Source organism: Papaver somniferum, unplaced genomic scaffold (assembly GCF_003573695.1).
Source record: "Papaver somniferum cultivar HN1 unplaced genomic scaffold, ASM357369v1 unplaced-scaffold_21, whole genome shotgun sequence".
NCBI classification, from domain to species: domain Eukaryota; kingdom Viridiplantae; phylum Streptophyta; class Magnoliopsida; order Ranunculales; family Papaveraceae; genus Papaver; species Papaver somniferum.
The window spans coordinates 17706369-17730791 of NW_020631041.1; the positions used below are offsets into that span (position 1 = coordinate 17706369).

The following is a 24423-nucleotide window of genomic DNA, read 5'->3' on the forward strand; positions in this document are numbered from 1 at the left end:
TTGGTTAGCTTCCGCTATGTTTATTTTGTGTTTATATTTTATTTGTAAACCAACTCATTATTGTATATATGTAACATCTGAGAGGAGTTCTTGTATTTATTTCAGAGGGGGTTTAGATTTGGGTTAATCTTTGTTTAGAACTTCTTTCTTAATGTTTAAATAGACGTTTTAGATTCTTAGTCCCTCATTATTATAGTTAATCGCTTGGATTAGTCAACTGCTAGCTTAGGGGGCGCTACATATATGCCAGACGAGTTAATCTAGAATTAGGATTATCGACCACTGGTTCGCTTGTATATTCCAGATGTGTTGATATTAGTCCAGACCGGTATTCAATCCATTAGGTTATAGGATTCATCTTGGCATTGACGTCCATTCGCAACCATCTATTTCTATTTCCATCTTCTTAATCTATTCATGTGATTTGTTTGATTCCGGATATTGATGTCCATAGTGCGACTATCTTAGTAGAGCTCTGTCACTTATATATGAATTTTAGTATGTGAGAGCAAACTCGTGTACAACAATTGGAATTTCACATCAGGGTACTTCCTCTTGTAGTCAATGAGAGTATGCTAACCAAGGAGGTTCTTTAGTATTATTCCAAGGTTTTGCGTAGATAGCTAGGGTCTGGATTAAAGGTTTTGTGGGTATATCTCTAGTAAACCCTCTTGAGACTATAACTCGGCCACTAGGACACCTAGGGGTTTAAAGGCTTGTTGCACCCGCTAAGTGCAATAGCGATGCCTACGACAGTGAGTTAGGATTTTTATTTTTATATTTGCTTGGGACAAGCAAATAATAAGTTTGGAGGTATTTGATAGACGCATTTATATTTCTATTTTGATCTCGATTATCTGTATTGTTAATACCCATTTTTTTGTACTTATATTGGTATTTTATGTCTTTGTAGTTGTTTTTGGAGAAATAAGCTTTTGCGGAGGAATTGGTTCAAAAAGTGGCATTTGCAACACCCGGAGGAATTACTAAAGGCACCTCAAAAAGTGTTAAAGGCACCCGGAGGAGTAGATAAAGGCACTCAGGAGTTGTCACTATTTACAGCCCAAAATTACTCTTCGTACCCCACAAATTGCTATTCGCACCCCAAGTTTTGCTAATTGTACCCCAAATTGCTAAAGGGACACCGGATGTGGATGAGGGCAGTCATCTTCTTCATTCGAAAACAAGAATTGGCGGGAAAACAAAATTAGTTAAGGGAGATTTTAGGGTTTGAATACTGGGCAGTTTTAAAGAGATTAAATCGCTGATATTGATGGGCTGAACTCATTAGGCCTAAACAGGGTTTACGTGGTTGTTTTAATCGATTGGAATTGGCTATATAACCGGATTTTCTATAAAACATGGAATAAAAAGATATCTGGTATGTTTCGAGTATTTTTGGAAATTCAGGGAGACTTTTGGGAAGATAACTCCTCTGAAGATTTGTATCGATCCAATAGAGTGTTTAGAAGGAATTAAACATCTCAGATACGCGTAAGAAAATCAAGAAAGAAGATTTTTCCGTGACTTGCACGAAAAGAGAAAAGGGGAAATTTAATCGGAATTTTGGGAGATTCAATCGGCCTATGAAGTATAAATAGAAGAGGTTAGTGTTTGGGGAAGTTTGGAGCAGAACAAAAGACGAAATGAAGAGTTACAGGAAAGTTGTTCTGCTGATGCTGAAGAACACGAAGAACATAAGACGCATCAAAACATTCTTTTATTCTACAGCATATCCCTTCTATCATTTCCTGTAACAGCTCTTTATTGCAACAGTTCTTTGTAACAGTCAATTTGTAACACCTAGTAAAGGTTGCAAATTGTCTGCTTTATTGGTTTTCTCTTGTTTTTCACCCTTTTGAGCTATGAACACCTATTTTGAGCACGTGAAAAATATGAGGAGCTAAACCCCATCACCGGGACAATGGAGGTAGCCATTTTCCGTCACTGTGGTAATTAGATTAATTTTTTTTATGACTTTTTGCATTAATTTAAATTGAATCGTGATTTTTATTAATTAGTTGTGGTTTAGCTTGATGGATTATGCTTATCTTAAGTTTTTTGATAGTCCATGCTTACCATCTACAATTAATGTTTTACAAAATCTACCTTGGCAAAGATTAGAGTCAACAATGTTTGGGCCTATAATTGTCTAAGAATTGATATTCGAACCACATGAACATGAATTTTGGTGGAACCCTAAGTCCCATTATCTCTCAACCTTGTTACAATCTTTCGTTAATTTTCTAGTTATTTATACAATTTAAATCTAAAATTGAATCTCTACAAGTCTTTGAACGAACTCTTTTTACCACTTTCTACAACAAATTAAAATCACATCATTGTCTAACAAAACACCTTCTGAAGCAGAGAGCTTGAAGTTTGCAGAACAAGGAGAAGAACAAGGTTTAATACCTACTAGATTACACTTCTATAGGAGTTCAATAACATATTTTGTCTGACACGGAAATATGCCTAATGGGGTATCAAAGTTGTTGTTATAATAGGTTCGTTGAGACTTGTGAAAGCAATAGATTTTAGGATTAATAAAACTTAAAAATAAAGAAAACTTAATTCAAAATTGATTTCAAAATTTAGAAATAGACTAAGGCTCCAGATTCCATTATTACTTCAAGTTGATTGGTTTACAATAATATTTCAGAAATTATTATTAAGCTATTTTCTCATTAATTCACTATCAACCTATAAGGTGTCCAAATATTAAATTCTAATGCCTAAGCATGAATTATCAAAGAATTGATTCTAAGCATAACACATCGAATTGATTCACAACTAATTAAGAAAACCAATTTTATCTTTATGTTGATCCTAGTGAATTAAATAAAATAAATAATTAAAGAAATTGTAAAAAGAAATTACCAATCAAGCATGAGTGAATAGTTTCCTTCGTTTCCTCAGTCACCGGGTACTTAGCCTCTCATCATGATGGAAACACGCTCAAAGTTTGATTTCATTTATGCTCAAAAATGGTTTAAAAATGATGAAATAGGAGAAAAATTAATAAAGCCGGGTTTGTAACACTTATTTTTGTTACAAACCAAACTGTTACAGAGAACGATAAATATGAAATGCCACTGTTACTGTAGCAAATACGACTGTTCTATGTGTGTCTTATGTTCTTCGTGCTCTTCACAACAGCAGCAATGGTGATTCTCTGTAACTTAATTTTCTCGCTCTGTTGATGCTTTGTACCTCTCTCAAACTCTCTATCCCCCTCCTACAACTCCTCAACACTCTATATATAGTCGACAGGGCCTCAAAATCACAGTAATAACTCCAAGAAATCCTGTCATCACTCGGCAATAAAGAAAATATATTGTCTTTCCTTTTTATTCTCCTCCATGTGTGTTATGAAGATTTTAATTCATTATTTGAATTATTCACGCTTCTGTATCTAGTTGGCACGCTCCAATCTTCATCCAAACACGCAACAACATATAAAAATCTTTCAAGGATAACTCACAGTCACGAGAATATCTCACGTAACTATTTATCCATGTTTCCGAAAATAAAGAGATATCTTCCATTTTATGGGATTCCAGCACGATTACGACTCCTATTTTAACTTAACACGATATTCCCAACCAAAACCCGAGAGAATCTCGCCAGAAAATCTCGCCAGAATCCTTCCAAATTTCGCCAAAAATACCGTGTCACTATGTTTTCTTCAATCTCGAATTTCCAGCCAATTTGGATCAATTCCATCAACCCTACCACGCCTGTTAAGACTAATCAAGTCATCCCAACAAATCTCAGCCATTGAGTCTCGTTAAATCCAGTCTAAAGAGTGAACCCTAAATTCTTCCATTGATGAACACAGTTTCCCGCCAAACTGGAAATTCAAATGAAGGGGACGACCTCCCCCTAACAGAGATGGGGGTGCGAATAGCAGTTGGCGCCTCTAGGGTGTAAATAGTAATTGAGGTGTCCCTTAACCAAAATGAGAGTCTGCATAGCAAATGTCCTCCGGGGGTACGAAAACCACTTTCCGAGCCAATTTTTCCACACATGTTTATTTCTCCAAAAACACCTACAAACACACAAAATACCATAATAAGTACAAAATCGAGTACCAACATAGAGAAAATTGAGGAAAACTTAGACATAAAAATGTGTCTATCAATGACCTTTGAGTTTCTTGTAACTTGCAAACCAAAGAAGAAATGTAACTCACCAAGATCTTTGACAGGAAAGAGAGTCTTCAAGTGAGTAATAATATTGTTTCAATGAGAAATATCATCCACATAAACAAGCATAATAGTGACTTTAGACCCCAATTTCTGAACAAATTAATAAGGATGAGTCTGCTAGACATGGTGTGATGTCAACAGAAATGAGAGCATCAACAAGTTTTTCATACCAAGCCCTTGGGGATTGCTTCAATCCACAGTGACTTTTTTAATTTGCACACATATTCAGGATGTCAGCATCTACATATCCGGGAGGTTGAACCATATAAACATCTTCTTTGAGATCTCCATGCAGAAATGCATTGTAAATATCAAGTTGTTTAATATGCCAGTTAAAATTTACTGCAAGAGCAAGAACAATGTGATTGGAAGTGGGTTTAACAACTGGACTAAAGGTATCATTGTAGTCAAGACCCTTTAGCTGATGAAACCCTTTTGCCACTAATCGGGCCTTGAACCTCGCAATAGAACCATATGTATTATGTTTGACTTTATATACCAATTTGAAGCCAACCTGATTCTGAGATGGATGAGGGGGAACCTTTGTCCAAGTATCAGCTTCAAGAAGAGCAGTATGTTCTTTATCCATTGCAACGACCCAAACTAGATGTTTCTTATCTTGAGAGTAACAGGTTGGTGTTGGAGGTTCAATGGTTGCAATGTAAGCAACTGGTAATTCATGTCTTGTAGAGAACAAAACTTTTGGTTTTGTATATATGATTCTTAGCTCTAGTAGTCATTGTATGAGTATTATGAGGCATGGTGGGAGATGAGACAGGAGAAGAATTAGAAATAGAAGAAGCTGGAGTGACAGAAGAAATAGATAGTTAATGAGGCATGGGAGAAATGAAGATGTCATAATACAAGGTGGGTGAGGAGGTGACTGTTGGAGGATCCAAAATAGTAATGGACATATCAAATTCAGAAATAACATCAATAAAAGTAGTAGTAGATGTAAGAAAATAGTAAGGAAAAACATGTTCATGAAAAACACACATGTCTAGAAATGTATACTTTGTGAGAAATTGGGTCTAAACATCTATAACCCTTATTCTGGGAGTCGTAACCTAAGAAGATACATTTAGTGCTTCTTGGATAAATTTTGTTAGAAACATAAGGCTTTAACCAAGGAAAACAAAGACATCCAAAACTTTTGAGAAAATGATAGTCAGGTGGTTTTTGAAAAAGTTTCTCAAAAGGAGATATATAATTCAAAGATTTGGTTGGAAGCCTATTAATGGTATAGTTAGTTGTGGAAAGAGCATCAAACCAGTAACAAAGATGCAGAGATGCTTGAATAAGAAAAATTCTAGTAATATCAAGAGGATGTCTATGTTTAGATTCAGCTACACCATTTTGTTCTGGTGTATGAGGACATGTGAGTTCATGAAGAATTCCATGAGAAGAAATATAGGAATCAAGTTTATGATTTACAAACTCACCACCACCATAAATTCTAATAATTTTGATAGTAGTAGATAGTTGGTTTTCAATAGTAGTTTTGAATTGTAAGAAAACAGAAGTAAAATCAGATTTTACAGTGAGTGGAAAAACCATCAATAATATTGGCATAGAATCTGTAACCATTGACAGAGTTTACAGGAGCAGTACCCCAAACATCAAGATGTAACAATTGTAAAGGATGAAATAAAACAGAACTTGACATTTGAAAAGGTTGTTTATAAGATCTATCTATTTGACATTCACTACGGAGAAGAGGCTTTGACACAACATTGTCAAGCTTTATTGACCTACAAATTTTACCAAAAAACTCAAAGGAAGGATGAGCTAATCTTCTATGTCATACTTCTGAAGAAGCAGCAACACAAGACAAAGCTGATTTATAGTGAATGTGCTTATGCAAAGATAGAGTCCATTCTCACTGGGACCTTTGAAGAGAATCCTCCCTGATCTCAGATCCTTGATGAAAAAATCAGGGGATGTGAAAGTTAGAGCACAAGAATTATCTCTAGCAAATTTGTGAACAGAGATGAGATTGTGACAATCTTTAGGAACATGGAGGATGTTGTTTAAGTGAAATTTTTGTGAAGGAAAAGATAAAGTGCTAGAGCCATGATTCAAGATTGACATACCTTCACCATTAGATATAGTTACCAATTCATTGCCAGGATAAGAAGTTGAGGCAAAATTATCCAGATTACCAGCATCACTAGTTAAGTGGTTTGTAGCCCCTGAGTACATGTACCATGGATTTTCCCCATATATGTTGGAAGAATCAAGCATTTCTTGAATATTTTTATGGGAGGATCATTACCTTGATAGGAAAAGTTAAGACGATTCCAACATTCACGAGCATCATGATCATACTTACGAAAAATTTGACATGTAGGTCTATCTCCAGATGACAAATCATAAGGAGGAGGTCTAGATAAAAATTGTGTTGTAGGAGAAAGTAATTAATAACCCTTGTGAATAAGTTTTACCTGAGAAAGACTGATTGCGACCACGACCACGCGTGTTAGGATTATGGTAACCACGACCAAAACCTCTACCAGATCCACGAAAATGAGATTATTGATTAGCAAAAGCTCGATTGGATGCTTCATGTGATGCCTTCGATCTAGTAGTAATAATAAATTCCTCACTCGAAAGCAAATTATGTAGTTCAACACTTGCGACAGGAGGAGAACGAATACGAGTGGAAGTAGTAAATGAAGCATATTCAACATTTAAAGCACCAAGAGTAACGACAACCAATTCATCATCTGAAACCTTACATCCAGCAGCTGCAAGTTGATCAGAAAGTAATTTGATCTCATTTAGAAGAAAAGGAACATATTTGTCACCTTGTTTAATTGAAAGTAATTTGGTTCTCAACTGAATTGAATGTGTTGAAGAAAATCTGTCATTGATACATTCCCGTAATTCATGTGAAGAAAAAAACTGAAGCAAAGTATGCAATTACAAAGTCAGAGATAGTTGAATTTAACCACAGTATAATAGTCGCATTTTCATCCGTCCAATCTGAATATAAAGGATTTTCAATTCCACTGATTTCATTCCTTGTAGAAGTAAATTGAACAGGACATGGATATATCCATCGAGAAACTTCATTATTTTGAATTTGCAAATTACAGGAATGATGAGGGACTTCCAGGTTAAAAAATTATCATCTTTGAGTTTAAGATGAATAATGCTTGTTAACTGATGTAAACAAACCTTAGAAATTGAAAAGTAAGTTGGATTTTCCATTGAAGGGGAAGTAAATTCATGAATGATAAAAGATCAGAAGATAAAGGTGATGAAGATGATAAGAATGAATCAAGAAATAGATTTGAGAGACAGATTAAAATCAAGAAAGCAAACTGAAAAAAAGATCAATGAAGAAATGGAAAAATAGATCTATGATCTAGAAGAATCAAACAGAAGAAACAATCAGATAAGAATGAAGAATGGGCGGAAATGATGACCAATATCTTATCAGAGAACTTTGTTTCTCCATCTGATACCATAGTTGATTTGATAAAATGAAACAACAAAGTTCTTCTCATTACACACAAATAGACTTGTAGGTTGTTCTTATAAAGAGACAACATTGGTAGTTACATGACACAGAAGACCAATGACAGACTGGATAACAGTACAAACGAAACACACACTCAAAAGCTAAAGGAAGACAAGATAAATAGACAACACTCCTTGTTATTATAACTTACTTGGTGGATGTTGTTAGCTTGGTCGAAGACACAGAAAAAAAACATGAGATGAAGGAAAAAAACATATCATTTCACCATTGAATTTTACCTTTGGGTCTTTTTGTTTGCAATCTTGTGTATAAACTGCAATTAAACAAACAGAGAAGAAGAGAAACGCAAACCCAATTAAACGAAATTAAAGTCGAGGCAAGGATTATATCCTCTAGCCTTAAGACAGATTCACCCCGCACCGGTGCTTACGGATTATAAATGTCTGTCTCCCAGGATACAACGACTATCTTCTCGATGTAGTAGCACTCCAAACTTCGAGAAACGACGAACCAAACTTAAAGTGATGAACTCTCTCTTTAACACAGAACTTGAAAGATGATTTTAGAATGCAATGGAATGATAATTAGGTGTATAATTGAATTCTAATCTGACTGTGTGCAGGGTATTTATAGATGTTAAGTACCTCTTCATTGAAACAACGTGATGTTTCATGGAGATTCTTCAAGGGATGCTAAGCAGAAATCCTTATTTGGTTTCACGAAGGGTTGCGTCCTTTCCCTACGAAAGGTTCTTTTGTGTTTAGGCGTATGTTAGTTCCGAAGTGAAACTTCCGTGAAACTAACTTCCAAGACCGAAATCATATAAGGCCCAAAAACCCATCTCCCAAATCCACTAAGGCACTTAACCTAGATTTTTCATTCATATGTAAATTGATTTCCAATTTTCCAACACTTTTTCATAAGAGTCGAATTCGCAATTTCTCTCAACCTCTCGTGCAGGGGAAAAACATCATTTGACCAGTCCATTTTACCTGTGGGATCTTTTTCATGCTAGGGTCGAATTCGCGAACTTTCTCAACCTCTCATGCAGGGGTTAACATCATTGGATTCAATTTACATTTGGGGTCTTTTTGATGTTAGAGTTGAATGTTAGAGTGGAAATCGCGAACTCTCTCAGCCTCTCGTGCAGGGGGAAAAACATCATTTGACCATTCCATTTTACCTTTGGGCTCTTTTTCACGTTAGAGTCGAGTTCGCAAACTCTCTCGGCCACTCGTGCAGGGAAGGCGGTGGGAACAATAATTTGGTACCCAGGGTCAACTAAAAATGAAAAAAAAAAAAAAAAAATGTTGCCACCATCTTTTCATAAGATCATTTGTCAACAAAGTAAGAAAGTATAATTCTCACACCTTTACGACTTTGAAAGAAAAGGCTTATTGACCAGCAAAATCAAATGGGTGGCCATATTAAAGTTCATTTTGTTTGGCAAATTCGACGTGGCTATACGCTTTACCAATGGTACAAGCGAATATGTCACTAAGCCTAATTTAAGATTAACGCATGCCAGAATTACGTGGCTTAATATCTTCCACGCAATACCTGCATTATTTCATATCCGGCACCTTAATTACCAAGAAAGGATTTGTGTTTCTTTTCTAAACTCACTTCCAAAACGCAAACTTATTCGTATGTCTACATGTGTCGAGTCGAGGGGCTTATTATGTGATGCCATGCATGGTTTTTTCTCTCTCTCTAATTTCAAACTTAGATGATTAGTATGATCAGCCAAAGACATTACCAGTGTGATATGGTTAAATCGGCAAAATAATGAAATAATTATAAACTAAATCAACCAGGTTAATTTTTATTTATTTTCCTCTCGTCGAAAATGGCTATGGCAAAATGATTAGGCAATTCATATTCGAGCTTCATTTACCATCATTTCATTTTTTGCCCCCATGTGTGCTTCACATCAACTTGTCTCCCCTCCATGATCTTTTCTCCATGTGGACTGGAGAAAAGTTCAAAAACCAAATTTGAAGTGTCAAGTTCTTTTGTTTTATTGCCATATGATGACGTTTTTTTATACTTCCTTGTTTTTGGTAAAAAGTGAGAAGCTTTTTTCTCATGATGAAACTTGCATTTTTAGTATGCGATAATTCATAGAACGACTTCCATAACTGCTCCAGGACACGGCCAATACTGTAAAAGAAAATGTTGATGGCGAGCCCCCGGCCCTAGCATATATCATACAGCGTGCATTGTAGGATTGGATGTGATTTCTTTTGCTCATTCCACCGACTAATTTGACAAAGAAGATGTGTTCGAATACTAGGAGTGTCAACGGGTCTGATTCCTCTCGTATAAACTATCCAAAATGTCATTTTTGTTAAGCTAAATGTGTCCGAATGTAAATGCTTATCTTAATAAAACGTGTTTATGCATGGCCACGCTTGCAAGTGAGCCACACTCCAAGAATTTCCCTCTCACCAAGAACACGTACATTCTTAACAGTAACCACAATTATATATAACACAAAGAGTAGAAATATTGATACAAATAATTAAGTTCCAAATTTCCTCTTTTTTAAGATTAGGTCAAGCTTAATTTCTACATAACCTGCCAAACTTTGAATCTTAGAAGAGTGTTGAAACCAATCAGTAGACTCAACAGCCTTAGCTTCTACATACCTAGCTATATTGTTGCTTTTTCACTGATCACCTACATATATACGTACATTTGGTGTCAAAGAAGAAATCACAAATTCTCTTAGCCAGTAAGGAAGAGAAAAATGCAGGGTGGGAATGATAAGGTCCATGTTGAACCAATAGTGAGCAAAGAATATTGTTGTGAATCATCACAGACAATACTAACAATAAGAAGAAGACCTCATGTAGTGAGTGGAGGAGGTTTTGTTGTTACAAATTGCAGTCTTCAAGTTTTGTTTAGGGTTGAAGGTTGTGGAATCCTTGGTACTGATAAAGAGTTGGTTCTTAAAGATGGAGATGGAGATTGTTTGCTTCTTATTCGTGAAAAGGTATTTACATAATCCGTTCGTTTTCGTTCGTTCGCCCTCTTTCTCTTTAGATTACGTTCTTCATGGTGTTTTTCAGTTGATTTGACTAATTTATGTATATGTAAATTTTGCAGGGAGGTATTGTCCAAGCATTGAGTGTTCATAAGCAATGGAGAGGGTATGCGAGAAACTATGAAGGAGTTCAAAGATTGGTGTTTACCTTAAAAGTTCCAAAATCATGGCTTATGAAGAATGTAATCAGTGCTTATGTCGAACCACGAAAGTTTCATAACAAAGAATGGGATTTTCAGATCGTAGGTTCTTTCCCTGATAAAGCTTGTAGTATCATTGACGCTAACGGGAACATTATCGCAAAGGTACGTAAGTAATATTATCTCTTGTCAAAGACATATTCTTCTAGCTACCAGTACAATTAAAGAATCCATATATAGCGTGCACACAATCTACTTCCCTGTGTTAGATGGAAAAGAGAAACGCATTTGGGTTAATAGTGTCATGACAATTTGGTTTGTTTAATCGATTTTGTTGAACATGGTTGTACTGTAGGTTGGAGTGACGAAGGAGGAAGGTGAAGAGATAAGCAATATGGATGTGTATCATGTGGTGATACAAAAGGGGGTTGATCAAGCATTTGTAGTTGGAGTCATTGCCGTGCTTGACAACATATATGGAGAATCTACAAGATGTTGATACCGCCTCTTATCCATAAAAAAGAACCCGCATGACGGGGTGATTTGTATATTGTAAACTTTTTTGCTTGCAATGTTTTTTTTTTGTTTAGGAGTTTTGATTGCCACAGAAATTGTACATTTTATTTTCTTGTAATTAGTCATTTTGTATTGACTTATCATTTCGTCACCATCAAATTTGGATATCATGAAAACTAAATAAAATAAAATACGTCCATACGTTCTTTGTTACGCTTTCGTTGAGTTGAATTTTATTTTATTAACTTTAAAATTTAATTTTCAAATTTTATTATTAAATAAAGAATATTACATTAACTAGTTGGAAGTCTAACAAGCTAAGCTCCAACAACGTACTACTACATTGATTGAACAGGTTGTTGTGCTAGCCTATTAGCGAGCTTCATGGATAACCTGGACAAGGGAGCCGAAGTGGATGGGGCTGAGATTGTGTCGGTAGGGGGCAAACTAACTCTACCTTCCATGTTAATTCCTGCAATATTACGCCATTGGGGGCTCGAACCTGGGACCTCCTGGAGCGCATGAAATTTTGGGAAACGGGGATGATCAACTGAGCTAGGTGCCCGATGTTAAATAAGAAAATATTACATCAATAAAAAAAATATAAATAAAAAAATATTACATCAATGAGGAAGGATCCCTTCACACTATTATTATCACACTATCTCACACATTTGATGTCATTTTTATGAATAAAAACCAAACCGTAACGGATTTGAAGCTCATATTTTGAGGACATGTTCCTCTTACCAAGTTCTACATGCCTGCTAAAATTTAGCACATTCCGAAATATAAAACCTCACAATCTATCGGGCTTAATTTCGACGGCCAGAAATCCGTTGATTTTTAACGGCTCATTTTCAAAGTAGTATATGGTGGTGTTATACGTCTCGGAATGTGCTCATTTTTGGTAGACATGTAGAACTTGGTAAGAGGAACACATCCTCGAAATATGAGCTTCAGATCCGTTATGATTTGGTTTTTATTCGTAAAAATGACGTCCAACATGTGAGATAGTGTGATAATAAAATTGTGAGGGATCCTCCTCTACATCAATAGGAAACAAAAATTATATATGACCTGTTGGGGATGGATGTTTACCCGTACATTAATGGACTGGACGAGGGTGTAACTTGTTGGATCTAACGAATGGAATGGGTATAGATGTTTGGAAGTGGTTCTCTTAAAAATCTATTGGGCACCTATATCTGTTATATTAAGGTTGCATATGAAATTTTCGTAAAATATGGGGCTGGTATCGTATTTACATATGATTAGTATGATCCATCTTATCTCCTCAACGTTTACTTTCATCGAATTTTTAAATTTTGTTGCAAGGACTTGTTTTTTTTGGAAGTGTTATCTATGGCACTTGTTATATTACGTTGTTGTGTAGGTTCAGAAATTCAAGTCATTTATGAAATTTTGTTTCTCTCATTCAAATATCAATTATATAACAAAAAAATATTCATTGGGAACATCCGCATCAAATCCGCCTATATATACATCCAACGTATCAAATTTAGAATCTTTGATATACTAGACTGGATGCGGGTGATGCTAAAACTGATCCATTGTTCACTTTTAAGACTCTGCTTTGGAAAATTTAAGTTTGAGGCCCAAGGATACAATAAACCTTATAGCAAACACTTTGGATAGCCAAGCAAATCCTAAATGTGGTTCTTATTCTTATGTAGGAATAGCGGAGGATATGAATAAGATTCCTCCAAAATATACATTGGCATGCCAATTGGAACTACTTCAAGAAGTACTTCTATTTGGGATTCTGTGTTAGGAAAGATGGAGCAAAGGTTGGCCACTTGGAAAAAGAAATTCTTGAATAAAATGGGTAGATTGGTACTTATTAAGAGCTGCTTAGCAAGCTTACCAGTTTATTATTTGTCACTTTTTCATCTACTTGTTTTTGTAGAGAAGAAGATGAAAAAACTAATGGGAAACATCCTTTGGGGTGTTGTGGAAGGTAAAAGAAAAAAGGCCTTAGTAGCTTGGCCAGAGATCTCTTTGTCAGATGAGAATGGGGATTTAGGAGTTAAAATTAAGCTTTAGAATCACCAATAAAACTCTTCTTGTTAAATGGATTTGGAAGGTTCACAAATCAAAAGACCGCTATGTGGAGAAAGATTATTCGGCAAAAAATGAAAGCAAAAATGGAAATGGTTATGCTTGTCGATGATAACTCACCTCAAGGAAGGAGTCTATGGAAAAATGTGGTCAAGGTGGTGTCAGAAACTAATAACCTAATAACTTTAGAGATTAGAAATGGGGAAGATGTAAGATTTTGGCTGGACAAATGGTTGGTTGATGGGTGTTTAAAGGATATGTTCCCAGCATTTTACAAAGCTTGCTCTCTGAAACAAGCTACTCTGGCAGAACTGATACGAAATGGTAGATGGCATGGAGATTTCAGGGATAGGTTTAATGATAACGAGCGGACGGAGTGGGACTTTCTGAGACGGGATCTTGAAAATGTTCCAAATCTGGTGGAGGGTGAAGATGAAGTCGAGTTTCCAAACAACTTTAGTGTCGGGACGTGTTATGACTATCTGGCAGGGAATGCACCGGACTGCTCTTTTTCGAAGTTTTTATAGAAAAACTACGTTCCACCAAAAGTTAGTTTCATGTTGTGGACAATATTCCACAACTCTCTGCCAACACGAAGTATGCTGAGAGGTAGAGGGGTAGAGTTCCAGAGCATTAAATATCCTTTCTGCAATGTAACTCTGGAGACTGCAGAACACATGTTGATTCACTGTGAGTACTCATTCCAGTTGTGGGATTATTTCATTAAATCACTACACATTTCTTGGCCAGTTCTCGGGTCCATATTACAGCTTTTTGAAGCATGGAGATGGAATGTTCTAAACGGTAGATGTAAGAAAATCGGGGACATCCTTCATCATGCAATCATATGGAATGTTTGGAAAGAAAGGATCAATAGGGTGTTTGGTGGAAGACCTAAAGATGTTGCTGAAATCAAAATTCTAACTAAACAAACTTTGGTTCTTTGGAGTTGTGATACTGACACCTTTAAATTCTTGGATAGTAGTCAAATCCTGCATATTTGGGATTTCTCGATTCATATGTAATTTGATAGTGTAAGGGGGATGTTGTTGGCATTGTTTTCACCGTCTTTGTATGGTTCATATACTTTTTCTCTTTAATATAAGTTTTTCATATTCGAAGAAAAAAATCCTCCAAAATATGAGAACTCAAAACTCACGATGATCACGGCCGGAGCCAACTTGAGGCATGAGTGTGAATTTTTCCATCTAGCTCCCAAGCCTATATGCCGATGAAACGAGCTTCCAAGCCCATTCTATCATGTTTTCCTACTAACTCCTTCCTAGATGCACCCTTGATGCTGGCATTGTGTCCAGAACTCTCCCTCCCAATTATAATCTTCGTAAATGAGATTACCTTTCACCTTTCGAACATGCTCCAAAAATTAAATTCCTCCTAGAATTAGAACCACTATAATCCTCAAAAAGAACGATTTTTTGGGATCATGATGTACTTAGGCCACCTTACCTATTCTTATAAGGGGTGCCCTAAAGTTAGAAAATGACTAACTTATCTTTTACTTTTGTTTAGATTATGACTAACCTAATAACCTCCCTCCTAAACCTACTAACTTAATTAAAACTCTAATTCATTGATACAAAAACACAATTGTTCTAGTAACCAAATTTTATTTTAAACTCGTCTTTTATTTTATTCTCTTGTTTTCTCTTTCATTTTCATAATTGTTTTAGATCCGGATTTAAGAAATTATATATTAGAGGAACTTTCTGACTAACCCATGTCTTCTTTATACGTTTGTGATTGATATATTGAGTGAGTAGTAATCTTAAAAATTGAAGTTACAGAGAGAAGTTCTGTAATAACCCGTTCCTCCACCAATACTGTCCCCACTTATCCACTGCGGTTATCCGACAGTGTGGGGTTTTCAAGGGGCACTGCTGCGGTAATCCAGCAGAAACTTCCCGGATGGTCATCCATCCCTGGATTACTCCCGCTCGAACACGCTTAAATGTAGAGTTTTCTTTTAACTCTGGAGTCAATTGGCTGACAAGGCCTTGGTGTTAAGAAGGGAAAAACCATTACCTATATTTCATTCGGCCAACCACTGCCGAATATCGGGGTATTACAATACCACCACCTTAAATTGGAGCCTTCCTCGGCTCCAGAATATATTCGCAAGCCCAGATCTCCGACGTTCCTGCCCCTCATGAGAAGCACCTGGACCAACCCGTCCAGCGTACCTTCCCACCCTCGGCAGGTGACCCGTCGTCGACTCTGATACCATTTATAATGACCCGACTCTGATACCATTTATAATGACTCGTCCCTCCATCGATACTGTCCCCACTTATCCACTACGGTTATCCGGCAGTGTGGAGTTTTCAACGGGCCTCGCTGCGGTAATCCAGCAGAAACTTCCCAGATGGTCACTCATCCCTGGATTACTCCCGCCCGAGCACGCTTAACTGCAGAGTTTTCTTCCAACTCTGGAGCCAATTGTGCTGAAAAGGCCTCGGTGTTAAGAAAGGACAAACCATTACTTATATTACATTAGGCCAACCACTGCCGAATATCGGGGTATTACAAGTTCGGCTAGGAATTTTGTGAAAAAGTTTTGTCGAACTAGCCGAACTTGATGGAAATGAAGAACATGAAGAACAATTAGTCTATTTAGCACAAAAAAATCATAGTCAAACTTTTAATTTCCTAGACGAACTTTTTAATTTTCCAGCCGAACTTTTTGATTTCCTAGCCGAATTTTCAGATAAAAGTTCTGTTACGTCGCAATTTATTTCCTCCTAACCGAACTTTTCTCTGAAATGTTGTATATTGAGTTTGGTTACGTCACAATTTTTTCTCCTAACCAAATTTTTCTTTGAAAACTTATATATTGAGTTCGGTTACGTCGCAATTTTTCTCCCCTAACCGAACTTTTTCTCTGAAAGCAAAAGCTCCATTAAAACTAAGTTGGACGACCTTTGCATCCATAAACATTAGCCGAACTACATTTGCATATAAGTTCGGCTACCTGTTCTTTATATCCTGTATCCGAACGTGTTTTACTTAGCCCAAATGAAGCTACAAAAGTTCTTATTTTCAAAAAAAATTGGCCAATTCAAGCACCAAAAAACTAAATTTGAAGTAAGCATGGGTAGTTTGAAGGTTCGGATTCCAAAAAAAAAAATAAGTTTTTCCAAAACTCTTATATTCTTCTTCTTTTTCTCTCTCAATAACTTCATTTTTTTTTTAAATTACTGATTGAATCTTATACTAATCATTAATTAGCTTAACATAATCAGTACACTAGGTTAATTAAGAAGGGTAATTTTAACATTATCATAAATATTTGGATAAGAGATGGTTTAAATTTATTTCTAATGTCCTACCAAAAAAAAAAAGAAATCATGGTCCCAAAAAAAAAAAGAATGATCTCCAAAAAAAAAAATCATTCCTGAAAAAGATAGTAATACTCATATTTCTCCCAAGGCTCTATGGAGTTTCGATGAGGACTGTTTGTCCTATGAGGTTTCCCAGGAGTTGCCAAAACGGACTCCATTCCGGTGCCAGACACGTTTGTGTAGATTGCTTTCCATGTTGGGACCAAATTACATAAATTCTTGCTATTATGATATACCCATGCCTTTTCCGACCCAAAACAGAACAACACAAGAAACCATATTTGCTGCATTGAGTGATCAGATATTATAGAATCTCAAGAAACAGGCATCCAACAATTGGTCAATTTACCAGCCGTAATGGGTTCATTACACACAGTTACAATTCTACCCTCTAAATCATGTACATTTGACATGATAGCTTCAATAAAAATAAAAATACTGAAATCATAGAATTATAATACAAACCAGGAAGCATGTATATGTTATTTATTTACAAGAAATTCACTGAGGTACATAGCTTCAAAACCCCACAGTCACTCAGACCCAATTAGAGTCTGGCTCAAAATATCCAATTAAGTAATTACTCACATAATTAAGGTTTAACCTTTCAATTCATCCACATTTGAGATGATAACTCCAAAGAGAGTAAGAAAATCACATTGAAACCAGAGAATTAAACACAAACTCATAAATTATATTCATAAATTTCATAAGTACACGATATCTTCAAACCCCAAGTCAGACTATACAAAAAAAAAACACCAAACGACCCTCTTTCAGATGCAAAAAAACAAAAAAAAACCAAGCAGAAGCACAAGGATTATCCAGACTCAAACCTTCACCCTCATCGTCACCATATCTAAACAACACATTCTAAATCACTAATCCCAAAACAATTAATAGCGATAAAAACTCCTCCATTAACAACTAAAATCAAAAGATACCCAATTATTGAATTAACAACAAATAACAAACACAACCAAAATCTCTTCCCAAGATTTCTCTTAAAAAGAATTGGTATCAACAAAGGGGTGTTAATTGTTGATGATGGAGATGTTATGCACGAGATGTTATCTATTTATGTCGTGAAATACATGTTAAAGTATTTCTGATGGCTTACATGTAGTATCAAGAATGTGCATGCATGTTCCAGAATAGTACGAGCATTCACACAATACATATTCTAAGCGAGTATGCTGAGAGTGATAATGGTAAAAAATATGTTAAATTAGTGATGGGTTTAAGAATCGCTTAAAGAATTACGTCGGTCAATTAAAGTGGATATGTATGGTGGTATGTTTCAGATATATGGTAATCATGACTTGTGCTTGAATATGATATTGAATATAATTCTTCCTTTCTGGGTTAGATTTTACTATGTTGTTAGCTTACTGATTAGGTGGAGCCAGCGGTGATTTCTCTGGATGGTTGTCTTAGTGATTAATGGCCGAGTCTTTGCAAGAATTCTTTGATGGTGATTAAAAATATTCATGGTGCTTGTGAAACGTGGCCGGTTTCACAAATGTTCTTGAAGGAGAAGATGGTTTGAAGATTTTCACAACATCATGGTATTTTGGTCGAAGAGATAGTTTAACGGATATGGAAGTTCGGTATGAGCCTCAAGGTATATCTACTGGTATAAAGATTTGGTAAAAAAAAAAAAAACTCTTGAAAAATAGAGGTAATTTTCATGTGATTGTCTCGTGCTTCAGAGCATTATCTGAAGTGGAGAATTGTAAGGAAAATAGTGGATTTCCTGTTTTGGCATGTTTCTAAATTGAGATGGGTTTCTTAACTGGATTATGAAAGAGCTCATGACTTTCAAATATTCCTAAGAGACTAATATACTTGGTGACCAATTTTGTGTTCTCTATATAAAAGGATTATTAAGGCGTATAGATCCAACCTAAAAGAGTGGTAAAGCCTTTTGTTTTAGATTTTTGATCTCTTTGGTGGAGAGGGTCGAGCGGTACCGCGACCATTAACCGTTCTGAGAGAATTTGTAAACTGAGGATTTTGGTGTTTTAGTGTTTAGGGATCTGGTCTTTTCCATAAACCATGTTTCTAGAGTGTTTCCATATTTCTACTCTGTTATTAGCAACTATGAAGAAAGTGCGGAAGAGCAGATATTATGATGATTTGAATAATGTTTTAGAGAGTTAATTTCTAGGATTTTTTCAATGGTGATCTCAGGCATTTTTTCTTATTAACTCTTAGGGTCTTCTCTGGTGGATTGTGCAAAGAGAATAATGGTCTTGATATAATGAAAATTTCTAGTAATGAAGGCCGTATATGTAGCCTGTAAAGGTGAACTACATATATCTTGTATTGTGGTTGTGTAGTTATTATTTTTTGTCTCTCTTATTATTTCTCCATGTTTGATTTAAAGCACCCATTACCCTTTGTGTTCCTGTATTTTGCTGCACCCAGGGTTCCAGTTTTTCTAACCGATTTTATACCTGAACTAAATAGAGCAAATGTCAAAGAAATTTGATATTCCTTGGAAAGGTGCGCTCACAGTCCAACTCTGCAACAAGTTAACAACAATGTGCAAGTTGGACTCAGCTTGACTCAGTGAATTACCAAACCGGATAATCTCTAACCTACCTCCCTAGTCGAGTCGGTTAAACTAACCTGAGTTAGTTTGGGTTAAATTAGTCAGGTGTTTAACTATTCTCAAATTTCTGTTTCAGTCTCTATGTTTGTCATCTTCATCTTCACTTTCTGTTTCACCATGTTCATCTTCATATAAAAGTTTGCAGAGTCAAAGACTGATATATATGAATTCATCAAATTCAGATGGTACTGGTATGTACATCTATTTAATTTTTCATAGAAAGGTGATTGTAATAGCAATTTTTTTCTTTTTGAAGCCCTTGCCCTTTTTGATACCCAGATAAAGAATGGGTGCAAGGTGTGCTTCGATTCTACCAAGAAAATTGGTTTTCAATAGTTTCTCAATTAGTTCTCAACGTCCTTCAGCATCGATGTTTTTTTCTTTCTGTTTTGCATAAGGATTTCAAATTTGATCATACTTTAAGCTTGGGGTTCCAGTTTAATGTGGAATTAATTCTGATGATGTAGATTTCGTGTTGCGTTGATTATAGTTTTAGTTGAGTTTTCAAAAAAGGTTAGATTCTTTGTTCATTCTGCTTTGCATGAGGAATTATTTCAGATCGATGATACTTTAAGCTTAGGATTGCAATCTAATGTGGAATCTAGAGCATCCATTTGTTACTGAAAATTTGTATGTAAATATGGTTAAACTAATACCACATTGATCTGGTTCGCCATGAATTTATTCATTATACTAGGAAGACACCTTCCAAATATATAATGAAGCTATAGGTAGTTTACTCAAATTAAGAAGTGGCAGGAATCATCACATTTTATGCTAGAGTGAAATCAGATTCAAATCTGTTTTAAGCTAGTCACATTTAGAAAGATTGACAGGAACTGTCACATTTTAAGCCCCCATATTTCATATAACCTGTTTGATAATATGCTTCTCAGACTTTAAAACCTCTTTAAGTCCGCTAAAATTGATTCATGTTTCCTGAAACCATAGAAACAGAGTTAAGATTAAAAAGAAGAGATACTGCTGCCAGGTTAGGAAAAGGAAAGGAAAACATATAAATATGTAATTGTGCGAACCACATAAGCCGTTGTCAAACTTATATAGTGTTGAAAGTAGCAACAATGGAGAATAAAGGAGAAATATTATAAATGTTGAGGTGCTTGTTTCGTATAATAGGAATCACGGTTACGGGTCTTATAGTAATGTCGGTAAAGGATCTGGAGCACATGGCAGTGTACATGGTTTTAGCCACCTGAGATGGCCTAAGGCAGTGAAGCTATGGAAAACGATGAGTTGGATGGTGAAGATTATATGCTCGTAATCTCCCAAAATTCATTAAACTTTAACAACCATTATTTGTGATGAGAATACTTTAATAACCATTATCTGCGATTATATCATATAGGTAACATGAATCATCTCTGGGGCTCCTTCATTAGGGGATATAAATATGCAGGCGTTTTTGTTAGGATTTGTTTTGTTGGTTTGAGTGCATAAAAAAAGTTGCTGCAGAGTTTTGATCACCTTGCTCTTGGAGCTAATATTTCTTTTTACATTTTGAACAGGAAGGACGTCTGGTGGAGGGCCATTTGTGAAAATGAATTTCATGCCTATCCTGATTAAGGGGTTCCCCAAGCTATGACTCCTCGCTCAGAAAGGTTGCAAATTAATTTGTTTTTGAATTTTTCTGCCCTTATTTAACGATGACCAGTTATATGAAAATGAATAGCCATGCCTAACCTGATTATAAGACATTTCCTCCCCACTAATTCTCACTTTTATTATAAGCTTATTTTTTGAAGCATGCTCTCAATGACACCATTACATTGTTTAACAGTCAGTTCCTTGAGCCAACGATACCATTATTATTGTTTAATTATCAGGTTCTTGAGTCAATTTATTGTTTGAAGAGAGCTCTCAATGACACCATTATTATTGTTTCTGAAAAAGCGGGGGTCTAACAACACCACCCAATATTTCGATTAGCAATCTGTATGGACTAACTCCGAAACACTTTGCTAGAGAATCAACAAGACAGTCAGACTCAATCTAGATAGAAATTATCTCAAGGAGTTATTATCTCAATCTCTCGATTTGATCTTTACTCAAGCAAATAGAAATCTGCGAGTCTTTATCAAAGAGATATAACTTGGACGGTTCCAAAGACCAATGTCCAAGGATCAATCAACTACAATCAACAACCAAAGGTTGGATTAGAGAAGTTGATGATCACGAACGCACAACCTGTATTATTTCAATTATATAAAATATAATGCGGAAAAGAAATAACACAGACACCAGGAATTTTGTTAACGAGGAAACCGCAAATGCAGAAAAACCCCGGGACCTAGTCCAAATTGAATACACATTGTATTAAGCCGCTACAGACACTAGCCTACTGCAAACTAACTTCGGACTGGACTATAGTTAAACCCCAATCAGTCTCCCACCGATCCAAGGTACAGTTGTACTCCTACGCCTCTGATCCCAGCAGGATACTGCGCATTTGATTCCCTTGGATGATCTCACCCACAACCAAGAGTTGTTGTAACCCAAAATCACAGACTTGATAATAAACATATCTGTCTCACACAGAAAAGTCTATAAGAGGATAAATCTGTCTCCCAAAGATAAACCATAGGTTTTGTTCCTTCTTTAGATATAAAATCAAGGTAATAGGAACCAATTGATAATCCAGTCTTATATTCCCGAAGAACACCCTAGATTAATCAATCACCTCTCTACAATCCTTCCTGACTACACAAGCGGATTGTCGAGGAATCACAAACAGTGAGACGAAGATGTTTGTGACTTATTTATCTTGCCTATCGGAGAAATCTCACGATCTCAAGTCAATCAATCGATTGTACTCGTACGATAGAAGATGCAAGATCAGATCACACAACTACGATAAAGTAGTATCGGTCTGGCTTCACAATCCCAATGAAGTCTTTAAGTCGTTAACCTGATTTTAGAGAAGAAAATCAAAGGTTAATGGAGATCGACTCTAGCGGGCGCACTAGTAGCACACAGACGTGTGGGGATTAGTTTTGCACAATGCTAGATGTCTCATTTATATAGCCTTGAAATCAGGGTTTTGCCTTAGTTACAAAGCAATCCATATTCACCGTTAGATGAAAACCTGATTTAGATTCAAGCTAATATTTCTTAACCGTTAGATCGAAAACTTATCTTGTCACACACACTTGGGTAGGCGTTTACTGGGTTCGTGAAAACCATGACCAAACGTGTACGTGTATGTTGGTTCAACATAGTAACCCAAAAGGTTAACTATATGAGCATTTCATATTAACCTTGTTCTTCTTCACCATAACTAGTTCAATTGACTCAAATGAACTAGTTAAAGAGTTGTTCAATTGCTATGAGATCTTATGTAACTACACAAGACACAATTAAAACAAAGATGATTCCATTCGATTGAATAAGCTCATGAACATTATAGCCACGGTTTGCATAAAGCATTCCTTAGTAATTTAATGTTTCATGTTCGGAGCACATCTTTTGATATCAATATTTGCCAATGCTGGGAGTTCTTTTGGGAGTGGTTATGCTTATGCCGTTAGCATTGTAACTATCATCAAAGCTTTTTACCACAGAAATATCTCTTTTCTTGCTGCTTGGTTACTCGTTATCACTACTCAGTTTTGTCTGTTTCTTTATCTCTGTAATTTTGCTTTTGCTGAAACATAATCTTTTCTCCTCTTCTTTATCTATTTATCTATGAGATATTTATAAAAAAAAAATTATGCCACCAATTTGCAAACCATAATCAATCATTTGGGCAATGTTTTCCAATTAAAATTAGAGTGGTAAATGCTTAAGAATTATTTTTAACTGCTAATAAAGATTCATCCATAGATTTTAGAGATATTTTGTAAAAATATCGTATGCTTTTGGCCATATTAGGATTTGGGTCGTAAAACATGCCATTGATGCGATAGGGTCGTAGACTAACCAAAGAACGTTAAAAATTATTAGTCGACTTTCACATTTAGCCAAATACCCTGACCATCAGTTGACTAGCGTTGACAATTAAAATATTTTTAAAATTCTTAACCATATGGTCCTTTTCCATCTGGTGAAAGATCTCTCTCTTCCACTACTTTTTTTTTGCGGTTTAGACATTATCACGAACACTTGATGAGCAGAACCTGATTGTACCACTGTGTTAAGAAATCATCTTCTCTAACTGTCTAATTTCTGCAAACTTAGTTCATAAACAACCCATCGACCAGTCTATCAGGAATTCAAAGACATTCACAATCTCCTCCATTTAATCTCATTATCACCGACAGTAACAACATTAGAAACCATCTGTTCCTTGTATCTCTCGGGTTCATATCCTGACTGGATATGATAAGAACCCATTTGTTCGTCGTCCTCCACTTTATGACCAGGTTGTGAAGCGTATCTGCGTATCAATCTTCCATGAAAGAAATAAAATTTGTTTCTGTTGATGAATGATGACTTAGGCTATTCTACTATTTTTATGGGTTATACATTCTTGCCAGAAAACTGGTAGTTAGCGGCTAATTGATGGGATTTAGTAAACAAGTTTGGAAATTTTAATAATATATAAGTGCCAATTGTTATGGGAAACCGGGGTTTCATGCTTCAGATAAAATGAGTAAGTTCGTACATGAACTGACTAGCATTATTCAACCACCCAACGGCAACATCAACTGCCCCATCAAATTAGAACCCCCGGAATCACAAAATGTAGTCGTAAGGTTAGGTTAGTTAAAGTATTTAACTGGTTAGGATAATATAGGTCATTAAACTATATCACATGGGTATTTTAGTAAAAATATCAGACGGTCAAAGCCAGTCCACGACCCTATCACATCAACGACATTTTTTACGACTCAGACCCCTAATATAGCCAAAAACATACAACCCTTTTACAAAATATCTCTAGAGTATCAACTATTACATATACCGGGATTTTATGTCGGAAAATGGGTTATTTGTCCAAATATT

General features: G+C 35.8%; 1 protein-coding gene and 2 long non-coding RNA genes across 3 annotated transcripts; 2 read left to right on the forward strand and 1 right to left on the reverse strand.

Moving 5' to 3' along the window:
* Positions 1-3989: 3989 nt before the first annotated feature.
* On the reverse strand, positions 3990-8265 carry LOC113339422. Its single transcript, XR_003355079.1, has 3 exons — positions 7977-8265; positions 6656-6958; positions 3990-4051 (listed from the first exon to the last, which is right to left on the reverse strand). It is a non-coding gene; the product is annotated as an uncharacterized LOC113339422 (long non-coding RNA).
* A 2058-nt stretch (positions 8266-10323) lies between these two features.
* On the forward strand, positions 10324-11545 carry LOC113339761 (protein LURP-one-related 6-like). The gene is made up of 3 exons (XM_026584988.1): positions 10324-10696; positions 10810-11052; positions 11243-11545. The coding sequence occupies exons 1-3, from the start codon at positions 10451-10453 to the stop codon at positions 11384-11386; spliced, it is 633 nt and encodes a 210-aa protein (XP_026440773.1). The 5' UTR covers positions 10324-10450; the 3' UTR covers positions 11387-11545.
* A 7974-nt stretch (positions 11546-19519) lies between these two features.
* On the forward strand, positions 19520-21331 carry LOC113339433. The gene is made up of 2 exons (XR_003355085.1): positions 19520-19652; positions 20988-21331. It is a non-coding gene; the product is annotated as an uncharacterized LOC113339433 (long non-coding RNA).
* The last annotated feature ends 3092 nt before the right edge of the window (positions 21332-24423 follow it).

Excerpts from the sequence above, each read along its gene's own strand:
- LOC113339761 (XM_026584988.1), top strand. The coding sequence starts at position 10,451 with ATGCAGGGTGGGAATGATAAGGTCCATGTTGAACCAATAGTGAGCAAA. Across the intron at positions 10,697-10,809 it reads TGCTTCTTATTCGTGAAAAG|GGAGGTATTGTCCAAGCATT; the intron begins GTATTTACATAA and ends TAAATTTTGCAG. Across the intron at positions 11,053-11,242 it reads ACGGGAACATTATCGCAAAG|GTTGGAGTGACGAAGGAGGA; the intron begins GTACGTAAGTAA and ends GTTGTACTGTAG.